At 41.1% G+C, this 26,166-nt stretch overlaps 1 protein-coding gene across 2 annotated transcripts in view; it reads left to right on the top strand.

The window, feature by feature from the left end:
* ldlrap1b (low density lipoprotein receptor adaptor protein 1b) overlaps window positions 1-25,950 on the top strand; it is a 43,856-nt gene extending 17,906 nt beyond the window's left edge. Inside the window, exons 2-9 of one of the 2 annotated variants that reach the window (XM_041213627.1) lie at window positions 2,460-2,602; window positions 4,547-4,659; window positions 8,103-8,217; window positions 10,087-10,159; window positions 16,502-16,594; window positions 17,649-17,767; window positions 20,125-20,159; window positions 23,435-25,950. In XM_041213627.1, coding sequence (XP_041069561.1) covers window positions 2,460-2,602; window positions 4,547-4,659; window positions 8,103-8,217; window positions 10,087-10,159; window positions 16,502-16,594; window positions 17,649-17,767; window positions 20,125-20,159; window positions 23,435-23,579 — 836 coding nt within the window. In that variant the 3' untranslated portion in view covers window positions 23,580-25,950. Of the gene's footprint in view, window positions 1-2,459; window positions 2,603-4,546; window positions 4,660-8,102; window positions 8,218-10,086; window positions 10,160-16,501; window positions 16,595-17,645; window positions 17,768-20,124; window positions 20,160-23,434 lie in introns of both variants that reach the window. The other variant, XM_041213626.1, reaches the window with a different exon arrangement.
* The last annotated feature ends 216 nt before the right edge of the window (window positions 25,951-26,166 follow it).

Raw genomic sequence — 26,166 nt, 5'->3', positions numbered from 1 at the left:
GGAGGCTTTTCACACTTCTGGTAGATCTTACAATGACACACAGCCTCATTCTCCTTTATACATGTTTCTCCCTTTTTAATGTAAATCCCATTGTTCCCATATGTTTTTGGAAATTTACTTTTCTCATAATGTAACTCTTCATGGTGCTAATATTGTCAGTAACTTTTTGGGGGGGAAAAATAACCCACTGCTTGGCCTAGCTTCTCTTGTTAGGTGTAACATCCTACCGTCTCTTTGAAATTCAAACTGCCCTGATTTATCTAAAAATGCAAATTCTCCTCACTTCACATTCTAAAACTTCGGCCATGTTTACCAGACCAGCTGTCTCTCTTAGTCAATTAAATTTCACTTTCTCTCTCTCTCTCTCTCTCTCACACACACACACACACACACACACACACACACACACACACACACACACACTATACAAACCCCACTATTAACCTACTTCTACAATAAATCACAATAATACTATGAGAATTGTTATACGTTCATGACAAGGGTTCTCCACAATATGTAAATATGTTAAAATAACATTAACATTTATAGCAAACAGTTTTCTGAAATCATTGAAACAACTCCAACCCAACAACACAATACTAGAGATTATGGTCTGAAATTGTTGAACTCAGCGCTGAGTCTGGAAGGCTGTAAAGTGTCTAAGTCTGATTAATTTGACAGCACTGTGGTTATTCCTACACCATAGGGACTGCAGCGGTTCAAGAAGGCAGCTCACCACCACCTTCTTAAGGGCAACTAGGGATGGGCAATAAATGCTGACCCAGCCAACGAAACCCACATCCTGTGAATAAATAAAAAAAAGTCTTCATTGCCTTGTATGTGTGTTGCCTTAAACCTTTTATTTTTTTTCTATTAAATCAGATTTCAGATTTGCCTGTAACCTCCTAAGGCTGAGAGAACTGTGCTCACTCACCTTCAGGCTAGAATAGAATACAGCAGGAGTCATGTCAAATAGTCACAACTATTGCTGTACGATTTACAACTGAATGCAACAGACTCTTTGAACTCCTCGACATGTTCTCATACAGCTTATTATAAAACCAGAGTGCTGCATCAGAGAAATGGTGGTTACAAGATGCAGGTGTAACCTCTTGTCCAAATTCCTGACCTGGTGTGGCTGGGACACCTCTATATGGAGCACCGATCTGAGGGAATATTGTCATTTGGAGCAATCCTGCACCTTTTACTGGTTGCTTGCTGCAAAAATGGCAAGGAAATTGCTGTTGTATGTGTGGTCCAACTGGAGAAGGTGAAACAGGAGGTAACCTTCTCCCAGGATAAACTCCGAACACTTCTTGTTTTGAGACTTTATTACTTAGGGGGTCACCTTTGATTGCAATCAGTAATCTGGTTGCAAATTTCGCCCAGAATTGGCTCCATTTTGAGGACAGTTTTCTCCCCCTCCTGCTTTTGTTCAACCTCATTTGCATGGAAAATCTGTGATCGGGCGGTGTTTTGAAACATAATATTTTTTAAATCTTTTGAAAAAATTTTTATCTTTTAAGATGAAAATAAATCCTTTTTAAAGGCTAACGTGGTGCAGTTTGATATAGCTGAAAATGGGCTTATCACAGAAAAACGCTGTTAATTCACCTCCTGTGAGTAATCTGATTTGAAATGATTGAAATGGTCCTTGAAAATATTTCTGCATATATTTTCTAGTTACATTTGGGTACAGTAGTCAGTTTCTTAGTAAATTAAAATAGTCAACACCTTTTAAAATATAAAAACAAAAAACTGCGGATGCTGGAAATCCAAAACAAAAACAGAATTACCTGGAAAAACTCAGCAGGTCTGACAGCATCGGCGGAGAAGAAAAGAGTTGACATTTCGAGTCCTCATGACCCTTCAACAGAGCTAGGTGAATCCAAGGAGAGGGGTGAAATATAAGCTTATATTTCACCCCTCTCCTTGGATTCACCTAGTTCTGTTGAAGGGTCATGAGGACTCGAAATGTCAACTCTTTTCTTCTCCGCCGATGCTGCCAGACCTGCTGAGTTTTTAAAATACGTCTGGTGGTCTTGTGCCCAAAGGGATTAACTTAATTTTAAGTCTCCTGGAAAGCCTCCAACAAGCACAGGTAGTTGAAATTTGCAGTGGTGGCTAGTTTGATCTGGGGATGTGGTGGGTTTGGTGTGTGGGGCTGGCTTCAAGATGGCTGGTTTGAGACGTTTTCTCAGCTAGCGTAAGTGATTACAAATTCTTCACTTAACCCACAAAAAAGATTGCAGAATTTTATGCTGATTCTGGGGAATTTGCAACGAGAAAACCAGCACAACTAAGTGGAAACTCCACACCTTAAAACATAGAGATGGTGTATTGAATCTGTAGCTACTAGTTTAAAACAATATAGCAGAATCTGCCCTTTCTTGCTCTTGTGCTGATATTGGCTTTCATCTTGCATTCCTTAATGCACATTTTTTAAACTTTTCTTCAAGAGCTGCCAGAAAACTGGACTGATACTCGAGAATCACTCCAGGAAGGAATGATATTTAACCTCAAGTATTTGGGTATGACTCTCGTGGAACAACCAAAGGGAGAAGATATGTCATCTGCTGCTGTCCGAAGGATTGTTGCTATGGTAATGTACAATTTTGTCTACGTTTTTTGAACGGTTGGCTTGGGGTACAATTTGAATGCTGAAAGCAGTTGGTAGCGGCTTTGTCAGATTTGGTCGCTCAGCTTCACCCCTACATGGATTGATATCGGTTATTCAAGGCCTCATTGAGGCACTAACACAGGACAAACACAATATTAAAGGTGTCTATAGATGCAGCTACTTTTTTTTGTTGGCAATGCTAACTGAATTACTTACGCAAACAAAAATGTTTCAGCTCCTGTCTACCATTGTGAACCTAGTGAACTTAAAGGGCTGAATTTTCCCCCCTGTTGGGGGGGGAAGTTGATGGGCGGGTTCGTGTGGACGTGCTTCCGATCAGCGCCTCCGATCAGAAGCGCGGCGCCATTTTATGTGGGCGGGCCAATTAAGGCCCGTCCAGCGTGACGTCCACACGGAAGCACTACGCGCTCCCTGTATGGGCGGGGTGGGGGGGGAGGGATTCCTAAAATTGAGAGTGACCTCTTTCGCGCATGCGTACAAAAGAGTGCACTCATCTCCTTGAGGCTAAGTGCAGCCTTAGGGAGATCGGCTCTACATGTGAAAAAGCTGAAAATAGAAAAATAAAATTTCGCTAACATGTCCCCCCATGTGAAGATGTCACATGAGTTGGGACATGTTCGTAATTTCCAAAGAAACTTTATTAAAATTTTTAAAACCCTACATGAAACATCATCCTGCCCGTGGATGAGGTTTCATGTTTTATCTGCTTGGTGCCAGGGCTCCTGACCTGCCCGCCAACCTTAAGGTTGGATGGGCAGGTCCTTTAATTACTTAATTGACCCTGTCAATGGCCTCAATTGGCCAGTGACAAGTCGGCGGGCCCGCAGCTGATTTTGCTGCTCCCCTGCCTTCCTGAGAATTTAAATGCGGCGCGGTAACATCGGGAGTTCTGCCCGACGTCATCCCGCATCAATTTACGCATTGGCGAGTGGGCCCCGCCCCCGTTCGCCGATGGTAAAATCCAGCCCAAAAGCACACAGAATAAAACACATTGGTGGCACCTTTTTGGAGGTATAATTGTAGCAAGACAAGTTGACATTGTCCATTTCCATTATAAATATGGAGGTAAAATGTTCCAATGGAAATATTAAAAAATAAGAACATATTTTGTGACTTTAAAATAGGCATTATTATTGCCCTGGTCACATGCTTCATCTGGGGGCTACGCTTGGTCTTTACTCCCTGTGTGCTGTGCTACAGGAGGTCAGCAAGTTGGCTTTCAAGTTTTTGACAACACGTGCATTTTGGAGAAGCGGCCTACTGCTGGTGGTTTTGAGTTCTGTTTTTAGGTCTTGCAATACAGCTGACAGCCTGTTATCTGTCATTGTGGAATGCGTAACTATTTTGCCACATCTTCAGCTTTTTGCAGTGCTTAACAAATTCAAAGATTGAGTTTATGATAATTGAAGTTTAACATCTGTGACTGATGTCAAACATGTATAGTAATAGTTGGTTGCAATCAATGCACTAAGAATTTCAAATATGAAACAAAAATAGAAAATGCTAGAAAAACTCAGCAGGTCTGGCAGCATCTGTGGGGAGAGGAACAGAGTTAACGTTTCAAGTCCATATGACTCTTCTTCAGAGCTTTGAAGATGCTGCCAGACCTGCTGAGTTTTTCCAGCATTTTCTTTCAGATTTCCAACATCGGCGGTATTTTTTTATTTACCCTGGATTTTAGATGGTGCAGAAGGCCCTGTCTGAAAAGAAACATCTACAGTTTTGGTGAGCACCTGGGAATTGCCTTTTATCAGTAAACTTGGGATGTTGTCACATTTTACCTTGGTTGAACCATCTGTAATTAATAAGAGAATTAATTTATTGTGCATTCATTAGAATCGTTACTTTTTGGTCCTGTATAGGTTTGGTCATTGCATTTAAATTTAAGATTTTTCTTCCACACAGGCCAAAGCAAGTGGGAAAAAATTTCAGAAAGTCTCATTGACCGTGTCACCACGAGGAATAATTCTGCATGATGGTACAAGTAATGAACTAATAGAGAACGTCTCCATCTACAGGTACAAAGCACTCCCACTCAAACACTTGATTTAGATACAAATATTGACTGGTACAAGATAGGAAGGTTGATTTGCAACTCATTACCGTCTGAGATTTCTTTGCAAACAAAAAAAAGATGCTGATAATACTCCGCGTTACTGTCAACCACTGAAAAATGAATAGATCAGTTAATGTTTTGTGTGTCAACCCTTTCTTCACAAACAGTTCCTCCTTATAAGGTAGCTGTGTAAAGAGAAAAAAACATTGTTTATGGAGTAATGCCTTCATGCATTAACCTTGACAAAACATAAGGGGGTAATGCCTTTGATCTTCAGAAAAGGAAAATGGTCTCCTTTTGATGATTGTGTGAAGATTTGGAAGATCAAATACAAATTGTTGTAAGTACTAGAAACAAAAATAAGCAAGTGTGAATTCATAAAAGAGAAAGAAACTCCCAAGAGGTTTAAATGATTTTGCATTTCTGTTCACATTTTCTGCTCATTTATAAATGTTTCCCGGCCTGCATTGCAATCACTGGAAGCTAATTTTACTAATGAATAGTTTTAGTATTGTTGATTACCCGTTGTGTTTTTGCTTGACTCTGCTGCACTACCCCCTGGCTTTCCACTACATGCTATTGGTGACTTGGAGGCTGAGAAGATTGAGTTTTTATTCAAGAAAATTACGCGGGAGAGCTGCTGTACCTACCCTGTGGATGCAACCTAGCATCTAGGCTTACAGTTAGTGGAGACGTTCAGGATAACAACATTTTAAAGCTTTGTTCTTTTTTTATTTTTGTGAACCCCTCTTCCACTACTGTCCCCAAAGTAGTGGCTACAAGGTCAACATTTTCATTGCAAGCATAACTTGTTGCTTTGTTAACTAGCGCAAACCTCTTACGCGGGTCTCAAAATTAACTGGAGACTATATTCTATAACCAGGCAACCTAACAATATGGGTCTGCCTTCACTGGAGTAAAATGCACACCAATATTTAGACATAGTAAGAACATAATATTTGGGGAAAGACAGACTGCACTGACTCTTTTTGTCTTGCTTCTGACATCTTGGCACATGCCAATGTTCTCTAATTCTATGCCAAGCTGCATTTCTCAAGTTAAAATATTGAATAAAATCAAGGTGCCACACACATCTTTGAACTGCAATCTGCTGTACCAAAGAGTGACAGGATGTGGGTTTGTATTTGCAATTGTCTCCCCAAACCACATATTTATTTCAAAATCTTAGCTCCGATTTCGTAGGTCACATTTTTACACTAATAGTATTTTAATTTGGATTCTGGGAGACTGGTGTCAGTGAGTTGTCCCCCTGACTTTATGCTTTTTAAATCCCAAGATATTTACAAATGGGGCAGACCACTTAAATGTCTTAATTCATCCATTCAGATATACCCAACAATCTACCCTTTTCTTCTCTCTTCACCCCACTCCACCCCACCTCCAGTTGAAACATCCTCATCTTCCTGCTTCAGGTACCGTGCCTTAAAAGTTAGGGACGCTACTATTCTGCCACAAGACCTCCTTTAACCATCCCGTTGGCTCTTAAATGACTTAGGTTTTTGCCTCCGCCGCTCTAATGTACAGAACGAACATGAATAATCATTTTTTGCACGAAGAAGGACTTCCTGATGTTAGCCCTGATTCTTTACAGGCCTGAATTCATATCCCCTTATTCTGTACAAGTATTTTACTTTTAAATATATCTACACATTTCCTTTGTTTCATTTTGTTAACTATTTTAATTCTGAGATGAATTCTTAAAGATCATCTCGTAAAGCTGAGAAGCCCAAGTTTATTCAATCCTTCCTCATAACTCAGGTCTCTTGTACTCGGGGCTGTACTCTACACTGCCTCCACTGGAATCTTCCCACCTGTACATCCATAATTTTTGTTCATAGATCAACTTTATTTGTATGAAGGGAAATGGAAAAGTGCAGGCTGTCACAGAATACTTTTTTTTGTGTTATTTTTCCTTATCCAGTTTCTGCACTCTCATGTTTACACTTTTTTCCTTCCGTGGGGAAGAGGCTTGAAGTTTAGTTAGACAAGTGATCTTTTCAGAAGGATTTTCTCACTTTGACACGCATCAGGTGTTCTCCATTAGCACTTTTTTAAAATTCAGATTGCAAGTGTTCACACTCGTGTTGGCTGTGGCCCAGTTGATGGTGCTCTCAACTCTGAGTCAGGGACTGTGGGTTTTAGTCCCGCACCGAAAACGTCAGCACTGAATCTGTGCTAACGGTCAGTAATGGGGGTATACTGCACTGTCAGAGCTGCCATATTTCGGATGGGATGTTAAACCAAGGATCTGCCTGTCCTCTTGGGATGCAAGAGATCCCATGACACTACTTCAAAGCGGAGTAGACGAGTTCTCCCTGATGCCCTGGCCAATATCTATCCCTCTACTGACATGTTTAAAAAAAATTATTTGGCCATTATAACATTACTGTTTATGGGGGCTTGCCGTGTACAAAAATGAGCTGCTACATTTTCTACTCTACAACAATAATTGCGCTTTAAAAGTACTTCTTGAACTGTAAAACACTTGGAGGTGCCCTGCGGTTGTGAAAGGTACTGTATAGATTTAGGTTCTTTACAGATTACAAGAAAGCACTATCTGTACATGAGCAATCCCCCGCTTACTTTGTTAATCCCATTGGTAGAATTATATGCCACAAAAACATGGGTTTGCAACTGCTACCTCAATGCAGGTGAGCCAACTTTAGCAACAAAGCCATGGGGAGCCATCCCATAGGTGTCTTCCCTATCTGTTCACCAGCTAAATCTACCCTATCCATTTCAAAGAGGCTGTTTTTTCAAGTCACCAGAAACTACAGTAAACTTTGTGCTATACGGCACTCTACCAACCGGAATTCTCTACTAACAGGAATTTCAGATGTTCCCTGAATAGAATTCATCACTTTACCAACTGGAAGCAATTACGAAGTTACCCAGAGCCTGTGCCTGTATGCTATATTATTTTTTGCTTTACGTTTCAATGTGCCGTTGAAGATTAGAAGTTAAAAAAAAAATACTGCTCGTTACTTCCTGAGTACTTGCATGTTAGCTTATGTCACAAGTATTGTGCTGTATTCCATTAGTAAATGGAACTCTCCATTGATTGGCATTTTTGATTATTATCCGGCATGCGCCACATCAGTTAAAGTTGTTGCTATAGCTTGCACTAGTAAAGTAATTTTTGGTTGTGGAATTGACTGGATGAGTCCACATGAGACTGAGACGCCATTCATTCTGATTTGACGGCTTAGTTGCCCAATTACTACACAACTGAAGGCCATTTATTTTTAAACTTTTAATTACTAGACTAAATCTAATCCAAAGAAATTGGGATTGAAGGCAGGCTTTTGCCACTGGTGAGATTTCAGATTTTTTTGTATTAAATTTATCTTTTTTTTTAAACAATGCCCTTTTTCCCTTTAACAGGATATCCTATTGCACGGCAGACAAAGTGCATGATAAAGTTTTTGCCTATATTGCCCAGAGCCAGTTAAATGAGACATTGGAATGCCATGCCTTCCTGTGTACAAAGAGAAAACTGGTGAGTTCATGCTTATTCATTCACACTGTGGCACTCTTGTTTCTCATTATTTGCATCATTCGCACCCCATCTTTAGTATTCGTGCGTAAGCAAATCAAAACAATCTCCAGACCTGATAATTTTTCCTACCTGATTTTACCCTATCCCCTGTTGCTTTCAGAGATCACCAACACGAATGCCTGAAGCTCAGGTTCCAAAGAGCTAAGATTAATGGTGATGAGAAAAATGCTTGACATCTTAAAAAATACTTTCCCTAGTGGGCTGTTCCTCCTGGAAAAGCTTTTTTTGGAAAAAAAAATACCTGAATAGTGTGGCATGTGTTGCAAAATCACAATATTATCATGAAAGGGATCCTTGTGATTAGATCAGGTTTTGGATATGCCTGTGAATGGGGCTACCAAACGCTAAGGAAGTTTGGAAGCAGTTCACTTGCAGTTCCATTGATGGAGTATGAATGTGCAGTTTATGCTAATGGACATGTGGTTCATTTATGTGCTTTGGATTGGGTAACCTTTTTTAATGGGCTGAGTTCAGATCTCAAAATGTAAAAATAAGGAGAATTGCAAATGCTGGAATTATGAATGGAAAGTTCTGGAAATGCAGCTGAGGATGTAACTGCACTCAAGGTCATAGCTGAGTTGGTAGCAGTCCCGCCTCTTGAGCCAAAGGTATCAGGTTCAAATGCCCCTCCAGGGCTCGAGCACAAAAATCGAGGCTGACACTCAGTGCGGTACCAAGGGAGTGCTGCCCTGGTGGAGGTGCCATCTTTCGGATAAGACATTAAATGGAGGCTCTGCTTGGATGGATGTAAAAGATTCTGTGGCTCTATTTTGAAGAAGAGCAAAGGAGTTATTCCAGGTGCCCTGGTCAATATTTATCCCTCAAACGACATCACAAAAACAGATATTGGGTCATTATAACATATGCTGTGTTCATATTGGCTGGCGGGTCTCATACATTACAAAAATGACTTTCTCCCTTCAGGTACCATCCCCTAATGGTAAAATTGAGGCAGACTTCTAATTTAACTTATGTTGATCCATAATTATGCTTGACGAGGAACTGCAGTGGTTTGCTTTTGTGTTCTGCAGTATGGCTGACCAGGAGACACCCCTGCTTTGGCCGCCTGCCATAAGGCATATTAGAAGGATTTACAGGTTGTTAATCAATCTGTTTGGCCACATTATGAACTCATCTTCCGTGGCCATCCAGCCCTGGGGTGGGACTCAAACCCGGAGCTTCTGGCTCCGAGTCTGAGACACCACCCACTGCACCACAAGACCTCCACACAATAGTGACTGTGCCTTTAAAAAGCACTTCTTTGACTGTAAAGTGCTTTGAGATGTCCGGTGGTCATGAAAAGCAGGCTATAAATGTAAGCCTTTCTTTCAAGACATACACCTGAAACATTAGTGTCTCTTTTTTATTTAGCTCTTTTGATGCTAACAAGCTTGCAGAGTATTTTCACTTTTTATTCTCTAGTCTGTAGTTTCTTAAAATATAAACCTGGCATAATTTCACAAGTAGCGACTTTTTTTCTGTTTTTGCTGTCTCATTATGGCAGTCTTTAATTAAATGTTTAATGGATTTTCCCATTAGCAAGAAGGATATTGGAACTTGAACTATGATCCCAACTCTTATTTGGATTGGGCTTGTTAGAAAGTAGCAGTGCTAAACTTAAATAATAAATTTGTCTTTTGTAACTTGGCTAAATCCATTATTTTAAACCGGCAGAAGAGCTGCACTCTAATTCAAAAGCCTGAAAATATGGAGCTGATTTTCTCCATATATTGATATCTGTCTTGGTTAGAAATGCTATTTGCCCCAAATGAAAGATAATATGTCTTAACTTCTGTGCCCTCTTCCTAGGCTCAAGCAGTGACGTTAACAGTGGCTCAGGCTTTCAAAATAGCTTTTGAGTTCTGGCAAGCTGCCAAAGAAGGTGGGTTTTTGTATCGCCGATTAATCACTGTGGCTGGGTCATCGCTGTTAAACTGACTATTTTTGGTTTTGCAATAAACTGCTTCAGATTTGCCACAAAAATGTTTGTTTTCTAAAAAAAAAGACACCTGCCTAAACTGAACTTTTGACCTCCTAGGTTTGCTTTAAGGTCACATCTTAATTATGCTGAGCAGTCTAGATGAACTCAATTTGAAACTTAGAAAAAGTTTAGAAATCTAATACTGTATGTTAAATTCAGTGGAATTGCTGTTCCTATGTATAACGGATTCTAGCAATTTCCTCTATTTCAGATGTTAGACTAACTGGCCTTTGGTTACCTGCATTATGTCTCCCTTCTCTTTTGGAAGGCAGGAAAAATAAAAACTATTAGACCTAAGGGCTGAGACGGCTCCAGGAGCAGATGACCTGCATCCTTGGGTCTTAAAAGAAGTGACTGCGGAGATAGTAAAGGCATTGGTTACAATCTTCCAAAATTCCTTAAACTCTGGAAGCGTCCCAGCAGATTGGAAAATAGCAAATGTAACTCCTTTATTCAAGAAAGGAGGGAGACAGAAAGCAGGAAACGATAAACTAGTTAGCTTAACACCTGTGATAGGGAAATTGCTGGAATCTATTATTAAAGAGGTCATAGCAGGATAAAGTCAACATGTTTGAAGAAAGGGAAATTGTGCTTAATTAATTTATTAGAGGTCTTTGAGGAAGTACAAGCAAGGTGGATAAGGGGGAACCTATAGATGTGGTGTGCTTGGATTTCCAAAAGGCATTTGAAAAGGTGCCATATCAGAGGTTACTACACAAGATAAGAGCACATGGTGTAGGGGGGTAACATATTAGCATGTATAAAGGATTGGTTAGCCAACAGGAAGCAGAGAATGGAGTAGAGATAAAGTAGATCTTTTTCAGATTGGTAAGCTGTAACTAGTGGAGTGCCACAGGGACCAGTGCTGAGTCTTCAAGTTCTTACAATCTACAGCAATGACTTAGATGAAGGGACAAAATGTATGATAGCTAAATTTGCCAATGGCACAAACATAAGTAGGGAAGTGAGTTGTCAAGAGGACATTACCTAGCTCTATCCCTTTGTAGACTCTTTGGGCTGAATTTTACATGTCCCTGATGGGTGTGTTTCCCTCAGGGGGTCACGTATAATGGCATCCACCATCTTCCTACCCACCCCTGAGCTCCCTTGCCCCCCCCCCCCCCCATAATATGGGACGTGGGCAAGCACCAAAATCGGCAGCCCGCCTGCCGTATTAAAATGAGCATTTGAGTGTCAAATAGGCTTGTTATCAAGCTTATTGAGCCTAATAATACACTGCCTATGCCATAATAGTTTTGGTATGGGCAGTAGGGTGGGAATGGGAAGCCCGATTTTTAACCCCAAATGGTTAAAGGGCAGAAAGGAAGGGAGGGGGTTGCTCATTTAGGGGCTGCCCTTTGCTGGTTGCAGCATTGCCCCTCTTAGACTGGATCCCCCCACCCCCTTCTCTTCCTACCTGCTCCCTCTCTTAAACCCATCCTCATCCCCCCGCGATTGCCTCTCTCCCTAATGCTCCCAAACCCTCCTGGCCCAAGACCCTGGACTTACTTGCTTCAGGGATCATAGGCCTTGGGCTCCTCTCTTCAGCTGTAGTCCTGGCAGCTGCCACAGATGCCCTCTTGGTGCTACCAACCAATCTGATTGGCTGGCAGCTCCAGGGGGCAGGATTGGGGCAGAAGTCCCATTGGGCCCTTGGTAATGATCCCTGCAGTGCTTTATTGCAGTGAGGCTGCTTGCCCTGTTGTCAGTTGGCTTCACGCTGACATGGTTTCTGGTGTGAGGGGGGCGTAGAGTCTGCCCTTCCATATTATTCAGCCCCTTAAGTGAGTGGCCAAAAATTTGGGAAATGTCAACATGCCACTTTGGAAGCAAGAATAGAAAGGCAGTATATCATTTAAATGGCGAAAGATTGCAGATTGTGGTATGGAGGGATCTGGGTGTCCTGGCACATGAATCTCAAAGTTGGTATACAGGTACAGCAAATGAGAGGAAGGCAAATGACATGTTGGCTTTTATTGCAAGGGGGCTGGAATATATAAGTAGAGACATTTTACTGCAACTGTACAGGGCCTTGGTGAGACCACACCTGGAGTACTGTGTACAGTTTTGGTCTCTTATTTGTCAGGGTTGTTAGTATGTGGAATTTTCTTCCCCAGAGAGCAGAGGAGGCTGGGTCATTGAATTTATTCAAGGCTGAATTAGACAGATTTTTGATAGACAAGGGAGTCAAGTCATGGAGGGCAAACAGGAAAGTGGAGTTGAGACCACAACTGGATCAGCCACAATCTTATTGAATGGTGGAGCAGGCTTGAAGGGCCAAACGGCCTACTCCTTCTAAGTCCCAAGTTCCGAGCACCACATATGCAATACACGTGCAGCATCTGTAATGGATGTTGCAAGCTCACTGTAAATAAACACTCAGTTGACACAAGGTTATTCTTCTGTGCATTCCTTTTTTTAATAACAGCAATTTATATTTATGTAGCGTCATTTAACATAATGAAATGTCCCAAGCCAATTCACAGGAGCATTCTCAAGGATAAATAGGGATGGACAATAAATGCTGGCCCTGCCAGTGATGCTCAAATCCAATGAATGAATAAAAATAAATTTAAAACAGAGTATGACACTGAGTCGCATAAGGAGATGTTAGGTCAAATGACCAAATGCTTGGTCAAAAAAGCAGGTTTTAAGGAGTGTCTTCAAAGAGGAAAGTGAGGTAGAGAAACAAAGAGGTGGAGGGGGATGAATTCCTGAGTCTGAGGCCTAGGCAGCTCGTTACAGCCACCACTGGTGGAACAATTATGATTGGGGAAAATACAGGAGGCCAGATTAGAGGAATGCAGATATCTCAGAAGGTTGTGGGGTTGGAGGAGATGAAAGGGATATGGAGGAGCAAGGCTATGGAGGGATTTGAAAACAAGGAAAATAAAACAAGGAAAATAATTGCAGAACCACTCTCATAGGGTGAATTCTGCAAGAGATGGGAGCTCCCACTATTCTGATCAATACTCTATGGTCAAATAACTTAGTGGTGATTGCTGTCTGGGATCACATACGTGCATAATGACCATTTTCGGAACTTGGCACCTGCTCATTCTTTAGAAGAGGGTAGGAAGAGTTGAAGGTGAACCAGAAATAATTCCTATTGCTGTCAGTACAGCCACATTTACTGACCTAATACAGTTGGGGACATGATGGAGTAAAGGTCAATAAGGCCTTCGTGCCTCCATGATCTTATAACCTTGGTTGTTTTAGTTCATGGACCCATCATGTAAGAAGGACCATTTGGGCCACAAAAATATTCAAACACACAATTCCTGGCTCCTGTTTTTAATGCATGATTTCTTATGTACTTTGTTGATCTACCACAGCTGGTCCTGAATATCCTTTGGCCTCTAGGGCAATGAATCATCCAATTTCTTTGCAGCAAAAATTACCATCTGCTATGCAATTTTTATTTGTGCTCTTTTGTTTTAAAACAAAAAGTACAGAATCAGCAGGAAGGGTTTGTTTTTACAATTTAAATTCTGAAGAGAGCCTTCTGAAGAGATGTGGTAGCATCTTCTAGAAACACAAGATATCCTGCTTCTTCATGCACCAGGAAATGTATGTTTTTCACACATTGACTCTTCTGATGTTTCCAGTGGGTGTGTCATCTTGGGGTGAAATAGGTTTAATTTTATTGCAATTCATTTTGTGGAGAGTTTGAAATAAATGCAATAGTTAAGGCTGATTCCTTTGCTCCAGTCTATTACATTTTTAGCTAATGCACTCTAGGAACCAGAGAGATTTTTTCTTCTTTAAAAAAAAATATTCAGAGTTTGCACACTTATTTTTGTTTCATCTTGGCCAGCACGTAAGGTCTATTTTGAATGGCAGTGAAGTTTGTTTTGGTTTATGTCACTTTGTTAGGAATGGGCAAAGCAACCTCGTGCTTCAGCTCTAACAATAAATCGGATTTAAATAGGATTTCTTTGGTCATTTTAATCTGAAAGCTGTGCATTTTGCCAGTGCAGGTGTGGACACGGTTTGGTGGAGAGCAGGCTTGTCTCCCCATTCTTCATACATTATTACTTGCCATGTAGAGGTGAGTTATTTCACCAGAGAGAGAAGCAAATCCAGCCATTGCTTCAGTCAGCTTGCTAGCAACACTGGTAATGCTTATGATCTTCAGCCCATCCATTTAGACACATGCAAGGAAGATGGTATTGAGAGACCACAAAAGGGAGGGTGGGGCAGGACAACTTGTTATCAGTTGTATCCTTGCTGCCATGCAAGCTGAAGAGCAAAGCCTTGACTACATTGTGCTTGCAACTTGCTCTTGTATTTTTCTCCCTTCGATAGTAACATTTTTAATATCACAAACTCCATTTGACCTGCACCCTTCAGACATTCCCATTGCGCACAATGGCTTATCATTCATACTAAATGTAGAAGATTATTTCTACATTTCATTCTGAAACCAACCGATTTCAATATGCAGGTATAGAGCTTTGTTCTATTTTTAGGAATAATGGTAACATATCCATTCTGAGACCTGGATTAATTTTCGCAGAAACTAAATGCTCGGGAAGAATAAAAAGGAAATGACTCCCCTCATGACTTCCTCAAAGCCCTGCCTAACTGCAGAAATAATTCATCCGTAACTGCTTTTATGGAGACAGACATGACAGTCACTTAGCCGCACTAAGATTCAACAAATGCTAAGTGAGGAAATATGGCCAGTTAATCCTTTTGTTATTGTGGTTGACGAAGAATTCCCTGCCTTTCAAGTAGCTCTGTCCATCTGAACAGGCAGATGGGATTGTGTTTGAACATTTTAGCTAAAAGACTGTAACTCCAACAATGCAACATTCCTTCACTGTAGTTCCTAGGTTTTGATTCAATTTACAATGCTACCAGATGAGAGAATCTGTTAAACTAGCTTTAGAATTTAAATTTTAAAACTCCCTCATTATTTTCCTTTCAATTCCCTTTGGTCTTGAAGTCCTTTCCAAGGGTGTTTTTCAGTAAGTTGCTTTCCTCCAGCTTTTTTGTTATATTTTACCTTTTGGTATTGGTTTCCAGTTGAGGCCTATAGCCAATCAGTTCTCTGATTGGGAAGACAGGATAAGGTTTTGCATGCATACTGCCAGTGGAACATTACCTGGCACATGCTTAATAATTGTGGGAACTGGGAGGATAATAGATTATTGGGATCAGGTCTGCAGTTCGGAACAGAAAAAGGGAGGCTTGGGCATGAACCCTGATCAGTTGGGATTTGCCAGAACAACTGATTGGCATTCAGGATATATACTGGCCTTCGAGAATGCATAGTGCTAATTTAGAGACCAGCTAGCATGGGTGACAATGACTGTAAAATACATTTATGATTCAGAAAATTCCTTTTTTATCTAAAACAAAAACATATAAATGGTTTAAACTGAGTCCTTGGCTCCATCTGATTTTTTGACTTGGATACCTTCATTTTACCTCTGTTCCTGTGGTAAGGGGTGAATATTTGAGTTTGCCATTTTGTAGCATTCCTCGCTGAGAGGAAGCTACTATGGTGGTATGTTCATTGTAAACGTTTTGAAACAAGTTGTGCCCTTAAACAGATCAAAATATTTACCTTGCTTTTTAATTTAATACAGCTTCAAAAGAAGAATGGTGCGCTTTTATCAGAGATAATAAAATCCAGCTTAATTACTGTCAATTTATCAGCAATAGATTTAACCTGTGTTCTTGGTGGAGTCAATGAGCAAGATTGAGGTTTTTTTCTCATCAGTAGAGTGGATAGTTAGCCACATCCTCCATTTGAGTGAGCTGAATTCTATTGTTTTTTTTTCTCTCTCTCTCTTTCTCTCTTTCTCCTCTATCTTCCTCCCTCTCTCTCTCTCTCTCTCTCTCTCTTTCTTACTCTTTTTCTCTCTCCTCTTTCTGTCTGTCTCCCTTTCTCTCTCTCTCTCTCTTCCTCTCTTTTTCTCTCTCCTCTTTCTTTCTCGGTCTTTTTTCTCCTCTCTTTTTCGCTCTCTTTTTTTCTCTCTTTCCTCTTTCTGTCTCCCTCTTTTTTCTCTCTTCTCTCTCTCCCTACATTATAACCTCACAGTTTGTGTTTTGTTTGCCTCAGGAAAATTTACTTTTTTCTAAACTGGCCGTTCTTAGTAATGTTACCAGTCTGCTTAGAGTGAAATATTTAGTGGTGCCTCTAAATTAAATATTCAGTGGTTCCTTTTGAATCAGTACATTTCATCAATGAGGAAATCACCCATTGTTTAACACTTCTATTATCCTTTACAGAGAGAGGGAAAAGGGCAACAGTTGGGCCATCCAACAGTGGAGCTACTGGTAAATCCATATCGGAAGTCCCTACCAATAGCCACCTCAAAACAGGTGAGACCAGCTTCTGCCCTTTTAGTTGGATTGGGAAAGGATTGGTGGTCCTGTCCATGAAAAGTACAGTGCCAATGTTATGACTCCTCACTGCTAGCTTCTATCTAGTTGGCTGCAAGTGGGCCTCGGAAATGGGGCTTAATCATTGTAGCCGCAATTCTGTATTCTACATTCCACACACTCATTTAACGAAACTGCATCCTGAAGCCTTGCTATTTTTGCTTTTGCATATCCGTGTTACGTCCCCTTCATTGCCTCCAGCTTGGAAACAATTCATATGCTTGCTTTGCCATCTCATGGCCCTGCTTTAATACTTGAAAGACACCATGGGGTGGTGGGGGGTGGCGGGGTGGGTGGTGTTGATGTGCAGCTTATAGTTTTTTAAAGTTAACTTCTTAAGTAAAATCTAAAGCTTCTGTATTTTCAGTAGGAGACTGTTATGCTCATCCACACTCTACAACACGATGAAGGGAACCCCTTTGTGTTAGGGGAAGTCTGCTAAATTTCCTGCCCCTCTAGTAAAAGACTTTTATAAAAAAAAAGTACTTGAAAATTTTGTCTTTGAAAATGTTCTTTTTTTATTGTAAAAATTGAATTTTAATGGAGACCTTTGCTGAACAAGATCTATTTGTGTAATTGACTTGGTGGGCCTGTGTTTTTCGATAGTTGCCACTGAATTGAACAAAATATGGGTAACAATTTCAGGTACAGGTTGCTGAGGATATTGCCTCTTGGACCGTAATGCAAAGCGTTACTAATCCTGTTAAAGCACAGAAAGCTGTAGCAACAAGATTTGTGGCCTGGGCTACCTGAAGGAGACGAGAATCCTTTACACATTAATATGAACTAAATTAAACCAAATCTCTGAGTGGCAGTGTGTGTAGTAAGGTCGTCGATTCCCCCTTGTCGACTATCTGGCCATATGCAGGTTGTCGTGTATTTTTCCTTTTGAGGAGTGAATCGAACCTCCGTCTACACGCTCATTTTTATTTTCGCCAAAGTTAGATTATGCAGTGTTAAATAAAATGTAATTTTTTTCAATTCCTTGCAGAAGTAGCTACAGCAAATTTGTTGGATTTAACTGAAGGAGCAATATCTTCATTATCGACAAACCATAGACATGACCTCTCTATTGCAGACACAAACTGTTTAGTAAACAACAATGTTGTAATGGTAAGTGTAACCTGTGAGGAGATGTGTGTTTAATATTAATGAGCCTATTGTTTTAGGAATGGGCTGATGAGGTTTTTTTAAAAAAAAAATACACATAATTACTTTAATTCAACATTAACTCCTGCTGCCAATTAGTCAGGCACCAGGAACAGTTGAACGTGCACTGCAGCTGCTGGCATACGTGTGGATTCTCCCAATAAGATGGTGGGTGCAAACTCTTTTGGTCAGTTTAACACTGCAACTTTAACTACGTAAATGGAATGTAAACTGCCAGGTTTCAAACATTTCACCCCCCCCCCCCCCCCATCTATTGGGTGTTTTCGTTGAAATTCTGTTTTCTCCACATAAACAGCAAAACCACATGACTGCATTATCTCTGAAATTTGCTCAGCAATTAAAAGCTTGCTGTTTTGATGCTGAGTTCTGGATCTGAGAATGAGAGCGAAAGAACATCAATTGCTTTCACCACCTCCTGAGCACCGAATTGATACACAAAGATATCTAAATGGCAAATAATTCACTTATCTAACTGGCGTATGCAACGCTTGTGTGGGAAATGCTCCCCCTAGTGTTGTAGTGTCAATAGCTGCAGCCCTAATTCAATTATGGATAACCTTAGAATAGAATCAGACATAACTAAAAGACGCCATTTGACCCATCATACCTGTGCCAACATCTATCGATCCTGAACACCTCTTTCTAATGATCCTTATGGTACACTATGATGTTATAAATAAAATTACTTCTTGAGGGGCATATACCCTCAAGCGTTTCAAGCGTGAGGCTGGATCAGAAACACTGGGCAGTATTTTATGCTCTTTACCCCCCCAACCATGGCAGATTTGGATGTGGGGGAGGCATCTTCCCGTGTCAACCCTGATTGAAGCCTAGGGTGGGAATACCTGTGGATGGCCTTCCTGCCCGCTGCCATTGAGGCCCTTAAGGGGAAAATAGTGTGGGTATTAACCCTTCAGGAGGCAGGCCTGTTGGGGAGAACAACATGCCAACCTGTATGGGTTGCTGTGGTCTTCTTGGTTGGGGTCTCACTCAAAGACCTCTCTCAAAAGTGCCTGAGTGAAGGCCCTAGCATTGGGAAAGGTTGGGGTGGGGGGGATGCTGAGAGCCTGCCTTTGCTGCTGACCACCTTCCCCTGTGAAACTCCTCCCACCATCACTTACCGCTGACCTGGGTCACTCCGTAATTTGCCGGCAGCTGTCAGTGGGCAGGTTTTCCTGCCCCCAGCGTCCTGATCCGGTGGAGTCTCCCACTGGTGACTTCTCAACTGTCTGATTGCCTTGTAAAACTGACAGGCCTTCCCGGAGGAGGTGACGTGGGGCTACCACAGGTTCTCAAGCCAATAGTCAAGATCCCCATCGCCTCCATAAAATTCCCCCAATTTATCCAGTAACCAAGGCCGGGATTTTCCGGCCCCTTTGTGGGCGGGACCCGCCATGGGTGAGGGGGCACCCCAGCCAGAAGTCCATGGCGGCAGTGGGTGGGTACGGAAAATCCTGCCCCAAGGATGGCTTAATTTCCTGATTTTTGAGTTAAATTTAAATACTGTTACTGCTGCCAGTAACTCCTCCAGATTGTGTTGAACGCAAAGGGGTTTGTTTTACTTTTTGTTTTTCCCCTCCTTATCCACCTCTTTCACCCCCCCACCCCCACCAACCTCCCACCATTAAAATGTCATCCTACCTATTCTGTAGCAAAAAGATTCTTGTCACGATAACTGAAGCCAAATGAATAATCCTTCCAAACACCTCTTGTCTCCTTTTCTTTAATGGTGTTGGTTGGTGGTATGGAGGGCAAGTTGTTGGACAGAGAATTAGAAGTACTCTGCTTTTCTTTTGAATAGCACAATTGGATTTTTTTCCATTTGTCCGAGGGACAGGACATTCTATCAAAAAGATGGCGCCATTGGCAATCCAGCACTCCTTCAGTATTGCACTGAGATGCCAACACAGGTGACCTACTTAAGCCTTTGAAGTAGAACTTGAGGGATCCTTCTGACTCGGGCACCAAAGCTGACATCTAAGAAAAATTTCCGAAAAGCGATTGAAATTTAGAAAGGTGGATGATAATTTGCAACCCCTATTTGCTGTTGGGAATTTTTATCCCAGGTGGTCTCTCTGTAAGCTGGACTTTTGCAAAGCTTTACTGTTGACCTGCCAAACCCTTGGCTGGATCAAGCAGATGGACATTTTTAAAGTGTGGTGAACCAAATCCAATTGTTGTGGATTTTTGTTGTTTGGATTGTGCTGTGTTAAAACCTCCCTTGTTTGGGTGTATTCACTAAATACAGGTCAACTAGTTGAATGTATTGGTGTAAAAGTGCTACTTTAATTTATTTTCAGGAACTAAATGATGACCTGGATGAAGCTTTTGCAAGGTAATATTGTTTATTTTCCAAACTTATAACTTACGTGTGAAATAATCTACCTTGAGCACCTTTTCCTAGTGATCAATTTCATTCTTGTCACCTTTCTTTCATTCTGACTTTTGCAAGCTGCAATTTGGATAGCTTTAACCCAGTTACAGGTAATTACAGTGAATGCATGCATGGTTCGAAACTTTCAGCTCACCACCTCTGCAGATGATCGTCTCTGCACTGTGTATAGCAAATAACAAATCTGTAAAGTATTCCTGTTCCCTGTACTCGTGCTTCACACTGTGTATGCTGTCACCCTGCGGAGTTTAATTGCCTGTTGCCAATCTGACTAAGTTACCCTGCTGCGCGGAAGGAGTGTCATGCATCTTTTTGACTTTTTTTAAAAAATCTGTTCATTTGAACCTATTGCACAAGAGGTATTCAGAATTAATTCATTAAAGATGAACTTAATCTGGAGAGAGAGATTTAATTCTAGATCAGTGATTTGGATCTGAGCTCAAATGAAACATGAGCTGTGAATACTGAATGTGAAAAATTCAAATGTACCTTCCTGTTATATGGGTTTTCTTTTCCAATGGTCTCCTATTATGATGTTGTCTTAGTGTATTGCAATAAATACTTTTGACAACAGTCCATAAGACCATAAGAAATGGGAGCAGAGTTTAGGCCATTTGGCCCATCGAGTCTGCTCCGCCATTCAATCATGGCTGATAAGTTTCTCAACCCCATTCTCCCGCCTTCTCCCCGTAACCTTTGATCCCCTTACCAATCAAGAACCTATCTATCCCAGTCTTAAATACACTCAGTGACCTGGCCTCCACAGTCTTCTGCGGCAATGAATTCCATAGATTCACCACTCTCTGGCTAAAGAATTTTCTCCTCATCTCTGTTCTAAAAGGTCTTCCCTTTACTCTGAGGCTGTGCCCTCGGGTCCTAGTCTCTCCTACTAATAGAAACATCTTCCCCACGTCCACTCTATCCAGGCCTTTCAGTATTCTGTAAGTTTCAATCAGATCCCCCCTCATCCTTCTAAACTCCATCGAGTATTGACCCAGAGTCCTCAAACGTTCCTCATATGTTAAGCCTTTCATTCCTGGGATCGTTCTCGTGAACCTCCTCTGGACCCTCTCCAGGGCCAGCACATCCTTCCTGAGATTCGGGGCCAAAATTTCTCACAATATTCTAAATGTGGTCTGACCAGAGCCTTATGAAGCCTCAACAGCACATCCCTGCTTTTATATTCTAGTCCTCTCGAAATAAATGCCAACATTGCCTCAAACTGAAAGTTAACCTTAAGAGAATCCTGGACTAGGACTCCCAAGTCCCTTTGCACTCCAGACTTCTCAATTCTTTCCCCATTTAGAAAATAGTCTATGCCTCTTCTTCCTTACAAAGTACATGACCTCACACTTCCCCATGTTGTATTCCAACTGCCATTTCTTTGCCCGTTCTCCTAACCTGTCCAAATCCTTCTGCAGCCTCCCCGTCTCCTCAACCTACTACCTGTCCCTCCACCTATCTTTGTATCATCTGCAAATTTAGCCAGGATGCCCTCAGTTCCTTCATCTAGATCATTAATGTATAAAGTGAAAAGTTGTGGTCCCAACACTGACCCCTGCGGAACTCCACTAGTCACCAGCCGCCATCCTTATCCCCACTCTCTGCCTCCTGCCAGACAGCCAATCTTCTATCCATGCTAGTACCTAGTACTAGCTAGTCGAATCTTTTAGTTGGTGGATGGTTTTGAGAAGATGAAAGCCACTCCAATATGGTGGCTGTTATGGTGAAAAAGGTGTGGTTGGAGGGATGGGGGGGTGGGGGGGGGTGGAAATTGTGCCCCTGAATGCTGCTTGGTTTAAGGAGCACATCAGCTGTTTTTTGCATGGGTTATGGGAGAGCAATGTCTCTGCATCAGCTTTGTGTTTATTGCAAGTCACCGTAGCGAGCTTTGTGTTTATGTTGCACAAAGTAACTCCTTTGTTTAAATGACACTGACAATATGTTTCAGCTGGGAGAATGAATTGTTTTTGTTTTTAGAAATGCAAATTCAGGGAACCAAGACACAAATTTATTCTCACTACCAGCAACTGAAGTAGCAAATACAAAAACAACTTTTTATTTTTCTTCCTCTTATCTGGTCAGGAGGCCAGAGAAATGTGATACCCACTCCTGACAGTGAGGAATTTCAAATGTTGCTTGTTCATTTTAATTAGAGACTTGACAGCAGTTCACAAGACCCATCAGGTGTTGCTACATCTTTGAATATAGCAGTTATGGCTACTACGCTAACAGCTTTCTCCTAAATTCCTCCCCCTTGCAACTTGGTCAATGACCAACTTTTACTCTTCTTACCACCTCCACAATCCCTTCCTTGCTCTCCATGCTAGCTAACATTGTAAATAGTTCCATCTACTTTGCCCACTTCCCTTTCAAATAGCCCTTATTAACCTGTTCCTCAAAAAAGATCTTGAAAATTGCTGCTCCGTCTTCAATCTCCCTCTTCCAAAGTCCTTGAACATGTTCTTGTCTCTCAAATCTGTGCCCATCTTTCCCCTAACTGCCTATTCAAACCTCTGATTTCTGCTCCTACCACTGCAGCGCCATGGTCCTAATCAGTCCCAAATGAAATCCTCAGTGATTGTGGTGTAATTTCCCTCCTCAACCTCTGTCAATGGCTTTATTAGTGTAATTGATTGAGGGAGCAATGTAGAGTCCACTCCTTCAGTGTAAAGCCAGCTGTAGTCATGGTGACACTGTGCTAATCTTGCAGATCACATAGATCACAGTGTATAAAGTGGACCTTTGAAGCCTCCAAAAATCCTTCCAAAAACTGGGGTCAACTTATACATAGAGTATAAAATGTGAGAGTGGGTGTAGGCAGTCACCATTTTGAACTGTGAGAAAGAAACATTAATGCCAGTAATTCATGATTAATGTTGCAAGTTGTATTGAATGAAGTCATTGTACAAATATACCTTTTAACCACAATAAAAGTGTTTTCAAATTAATTTTCTTTGGCATCCGAGTCAAAGGGTTAATAAAATTCATTGAGTCACTTTGGCTATTGCACCATCGTAAGAATCCCAGTACAGATCAAACTTGGTATTTTTGCTTTCAGAATCATGCCTCCACAGCATCCATTGAACTGGATATTCTGAATTTTTTGAATGCTCTGATAACATTTGGTAAACAAATAGCATCCCACACTTGGATCATGAAACCGTTCAAAGCAACAATGTCAAATGCTGTTTTTCATTTTCCTCTTTCCCTTTCAGACTGGCTCAGTCTCGAACAAACCCTCAGCTTCTGGACATTGGGGTGAGCCCTCAGGACATGCAGACAGAAGAATGTCTATCTCCTTCAGACTGGGAGAAAAGCGATCCTGGAGTCACAGATAAAGATGACTTGTTTGGGTTCTGATAACTCAAGAGCCATAGAGAATAGACAGCTTTGCCTACAAAAGAGGAACTGACTACTGGGCGAAACCTAGCACCGTCTGGTATTAGGATGCATTACATGGAGGCTGGTTCAAGAATGGAACTTTGATTTGAGTGGCTGTGGTGTACCATGAGTGAAACAGAGGATTAATTATGTCTGCTGTTGTAGTGTTGCCTTTTAGGAGGTCCAGTCCAAAGCGAGCAAATAAATAGCTTTGACCTAAAACTCATTCAGGCTTGTAGACCCGACCAACAATGCATAGTTGAGCCTTAGTTGGCTGTCAGTTAGGCACTGAGCTGCCTGTTCATTTGGACAGAAGGTGTTAATGGAAATAAATCCAAATAAATAAGTGCTACGAGTTTATATCTATATATCAAATTCAGTTTGTGTTAAATATAATAAAATGTCTTTTTTTTAAATCCTCCTTCCTAAATGAACGAGCAGCTTATTCTGTCTTCAGCATCTGCTGTTGTCATCCTAACAACCTAAGTGACTCTTTTAATTTGCTGTGTAAGCGCATAGATGAATACCCTCAATTGTCGCCTGGTAGAATTGCAATCTGAAACATTAGATGTAAACGTTGTTATGTTAAATGTGGGAATATGTATAAACCATATTTAGCTTGGTCTTTTGTGTTCCATAAGGAATCTATTATTATAACTAGTGGTAATGCATTTTAAATCCATCTCATTTCAACAACCTGATTGCCTTAATTTCACCTGGGTATTTTGGTGGAAAGTCTTGGAGGATAAAAATAGGGCTACTTCTACATTTTTTTTTTACCGGAATAAATAGATTCTGATTTTTTTTTTTTAACTTAAGTGAGATGATCCAAAAGCTTGAGTTGACATCCGGTGGATGCATTTACTGAAGATGTTAATATAAAACAGGAGCAAAATTTCAAAGATGGCACCAAATGTAATGCGATGTACCCCTGTTAATTTGTGTGGGAAATCTGTTGCACATCTACTTTATTGACTGAAAAGGAGTACAAAGTATAATATACAAAGGGCAGAAATTTTTGCTCAGTGGGGGCTCGAGTGTGAAATGCGCATTGATGTCAGCTGAGCATCCTGACGTCAATACGCGGTAGCTCAGTCGGCGGGCACACTGGACTCGGTAGTGCGCCCACCGACAATTGAAAGGCCTGCTAAGGCCATTAAGTTATCAATTAAATTAAATTTTTTGCTGCCTGTCCAACCTTGCAGCTGGCGGGCAAGCGCAAGGGCCAAGCAGCTTTTGCATCTTTTTGGAAACCACATCCATGGCAGAGGTTTCCAAAAAGCAAATAAAAATAAAATAAAAACTTTAATTTTTCATTAATAACATGTCCCTGTTCATGCGGCAGAGTTACATGAGGGGACTTGTTTCATTACGTTTTTATTTTTAAATTTTTTTTTATATCTCTTCATCTCCCTGAGGGGTCAAGGAGATGATGCAGCGCTCACTCGCGTGCATGTGGGAAGCTCGTGGCTCTGTGAGCTCGCAGACCCCCCCGCCACCCCCCCCTCGCCACAGGCAGCACTCAGTGTGGCTGTTGGTGTTTCACGCTGGTCGGGCCTTAATTGACCTGCCAGTATGAAATTGCGCTGAGTGTGGGCAGCGGTCAGCTTCCCCTCCGTCCCTGCTGAACCTGTCCGCCAAGGGCAAAATTCTGCCCAAAGAGTTATTTTAAAAATCACTTTATATTTACAAGCAGTTTTGCAGTACTGTTGAGCTTTAAGGGTGAGTGACACACTCCATACGTCCTAGTAGGCAAATATAATCAACTCGCATTTGCAATGGCGAGTATAGAGTATATAAGAATCCAAATAATTTTAAAATGCTGTCAGGCACTTAATAGAAGAAGGAAAAAAATGATGCTCTACATTCCCTCTACTTTTCTTCACTTTTCCCTGCAATTGATCAGACAGCCCAAAATTATTGTTGCTTTGTGCTTTCTGCTCATCCAACTCTATCAATGGGAAAACTGACCATTGTCAAGTAACTGAACTGGCCAAAATGGTAACTCGATCCAAGCTGTCTTTTGTGTAGAATGATTTATCTTATAACAATTTGATATTCTGTTGTTATTGTTAACTTATTATGCATGGCATCTATTGGATTACTTAATGATGTAAAATGTAGTTCTCAACTGTACATTTCTTATTGAAAGAATGTTTATGGATTATATCAGACGGAGCAGTTCAGAGTTGTGTTTGTTATCCTGTGGAAATTTTTGTTTGGAAGTTGATCGCTCACGATGAAGTTTTAAATCAAGTGTTTGTAATACCTGGTAGAGAACTTTGTTTTTAAATGGTGGCAATATTGTTGGCACTTTTAACAATGTCCAATAAACGCACTACTGTTAAAATCAAGAGGCTGCCACAAGCCTCAGCTGATGGCCTTTTAAATGGTATTTTAGATAATGCTTGCTCCTACTGCTTTGATGGGATTAAAATCAGTGGTGTGCACACATCCTGTTGACGGCAAGTGATCTAGACAAGATTTTACTGATGCTTCGCTGCTGTATTTCTTTGCTATTTCCACTTTTATCGGGGCGGTGAGGAGGAACGGAGAGAAAAGAGAA

Source organism: Carcharodon carcharias, chromosome 19 (assembly GCF_017639515.1).
Source record: "Carcharodon carcharias isolate sCarCar2 chromosome 19, sCarCar2.pri, whole genome shotgun sequence".
NCBI lineage: Eukaryota > Metazoa > Chordata > Chondrichthyes > Lamniformes > Lamnidae > Carcharodon > Carcharodon carcharias.
The sequence above is the reverse complement of the archived record's forward strand: the minus strand, read 5'-3'. Positions and strand labels throughout refer to the sequence as shown.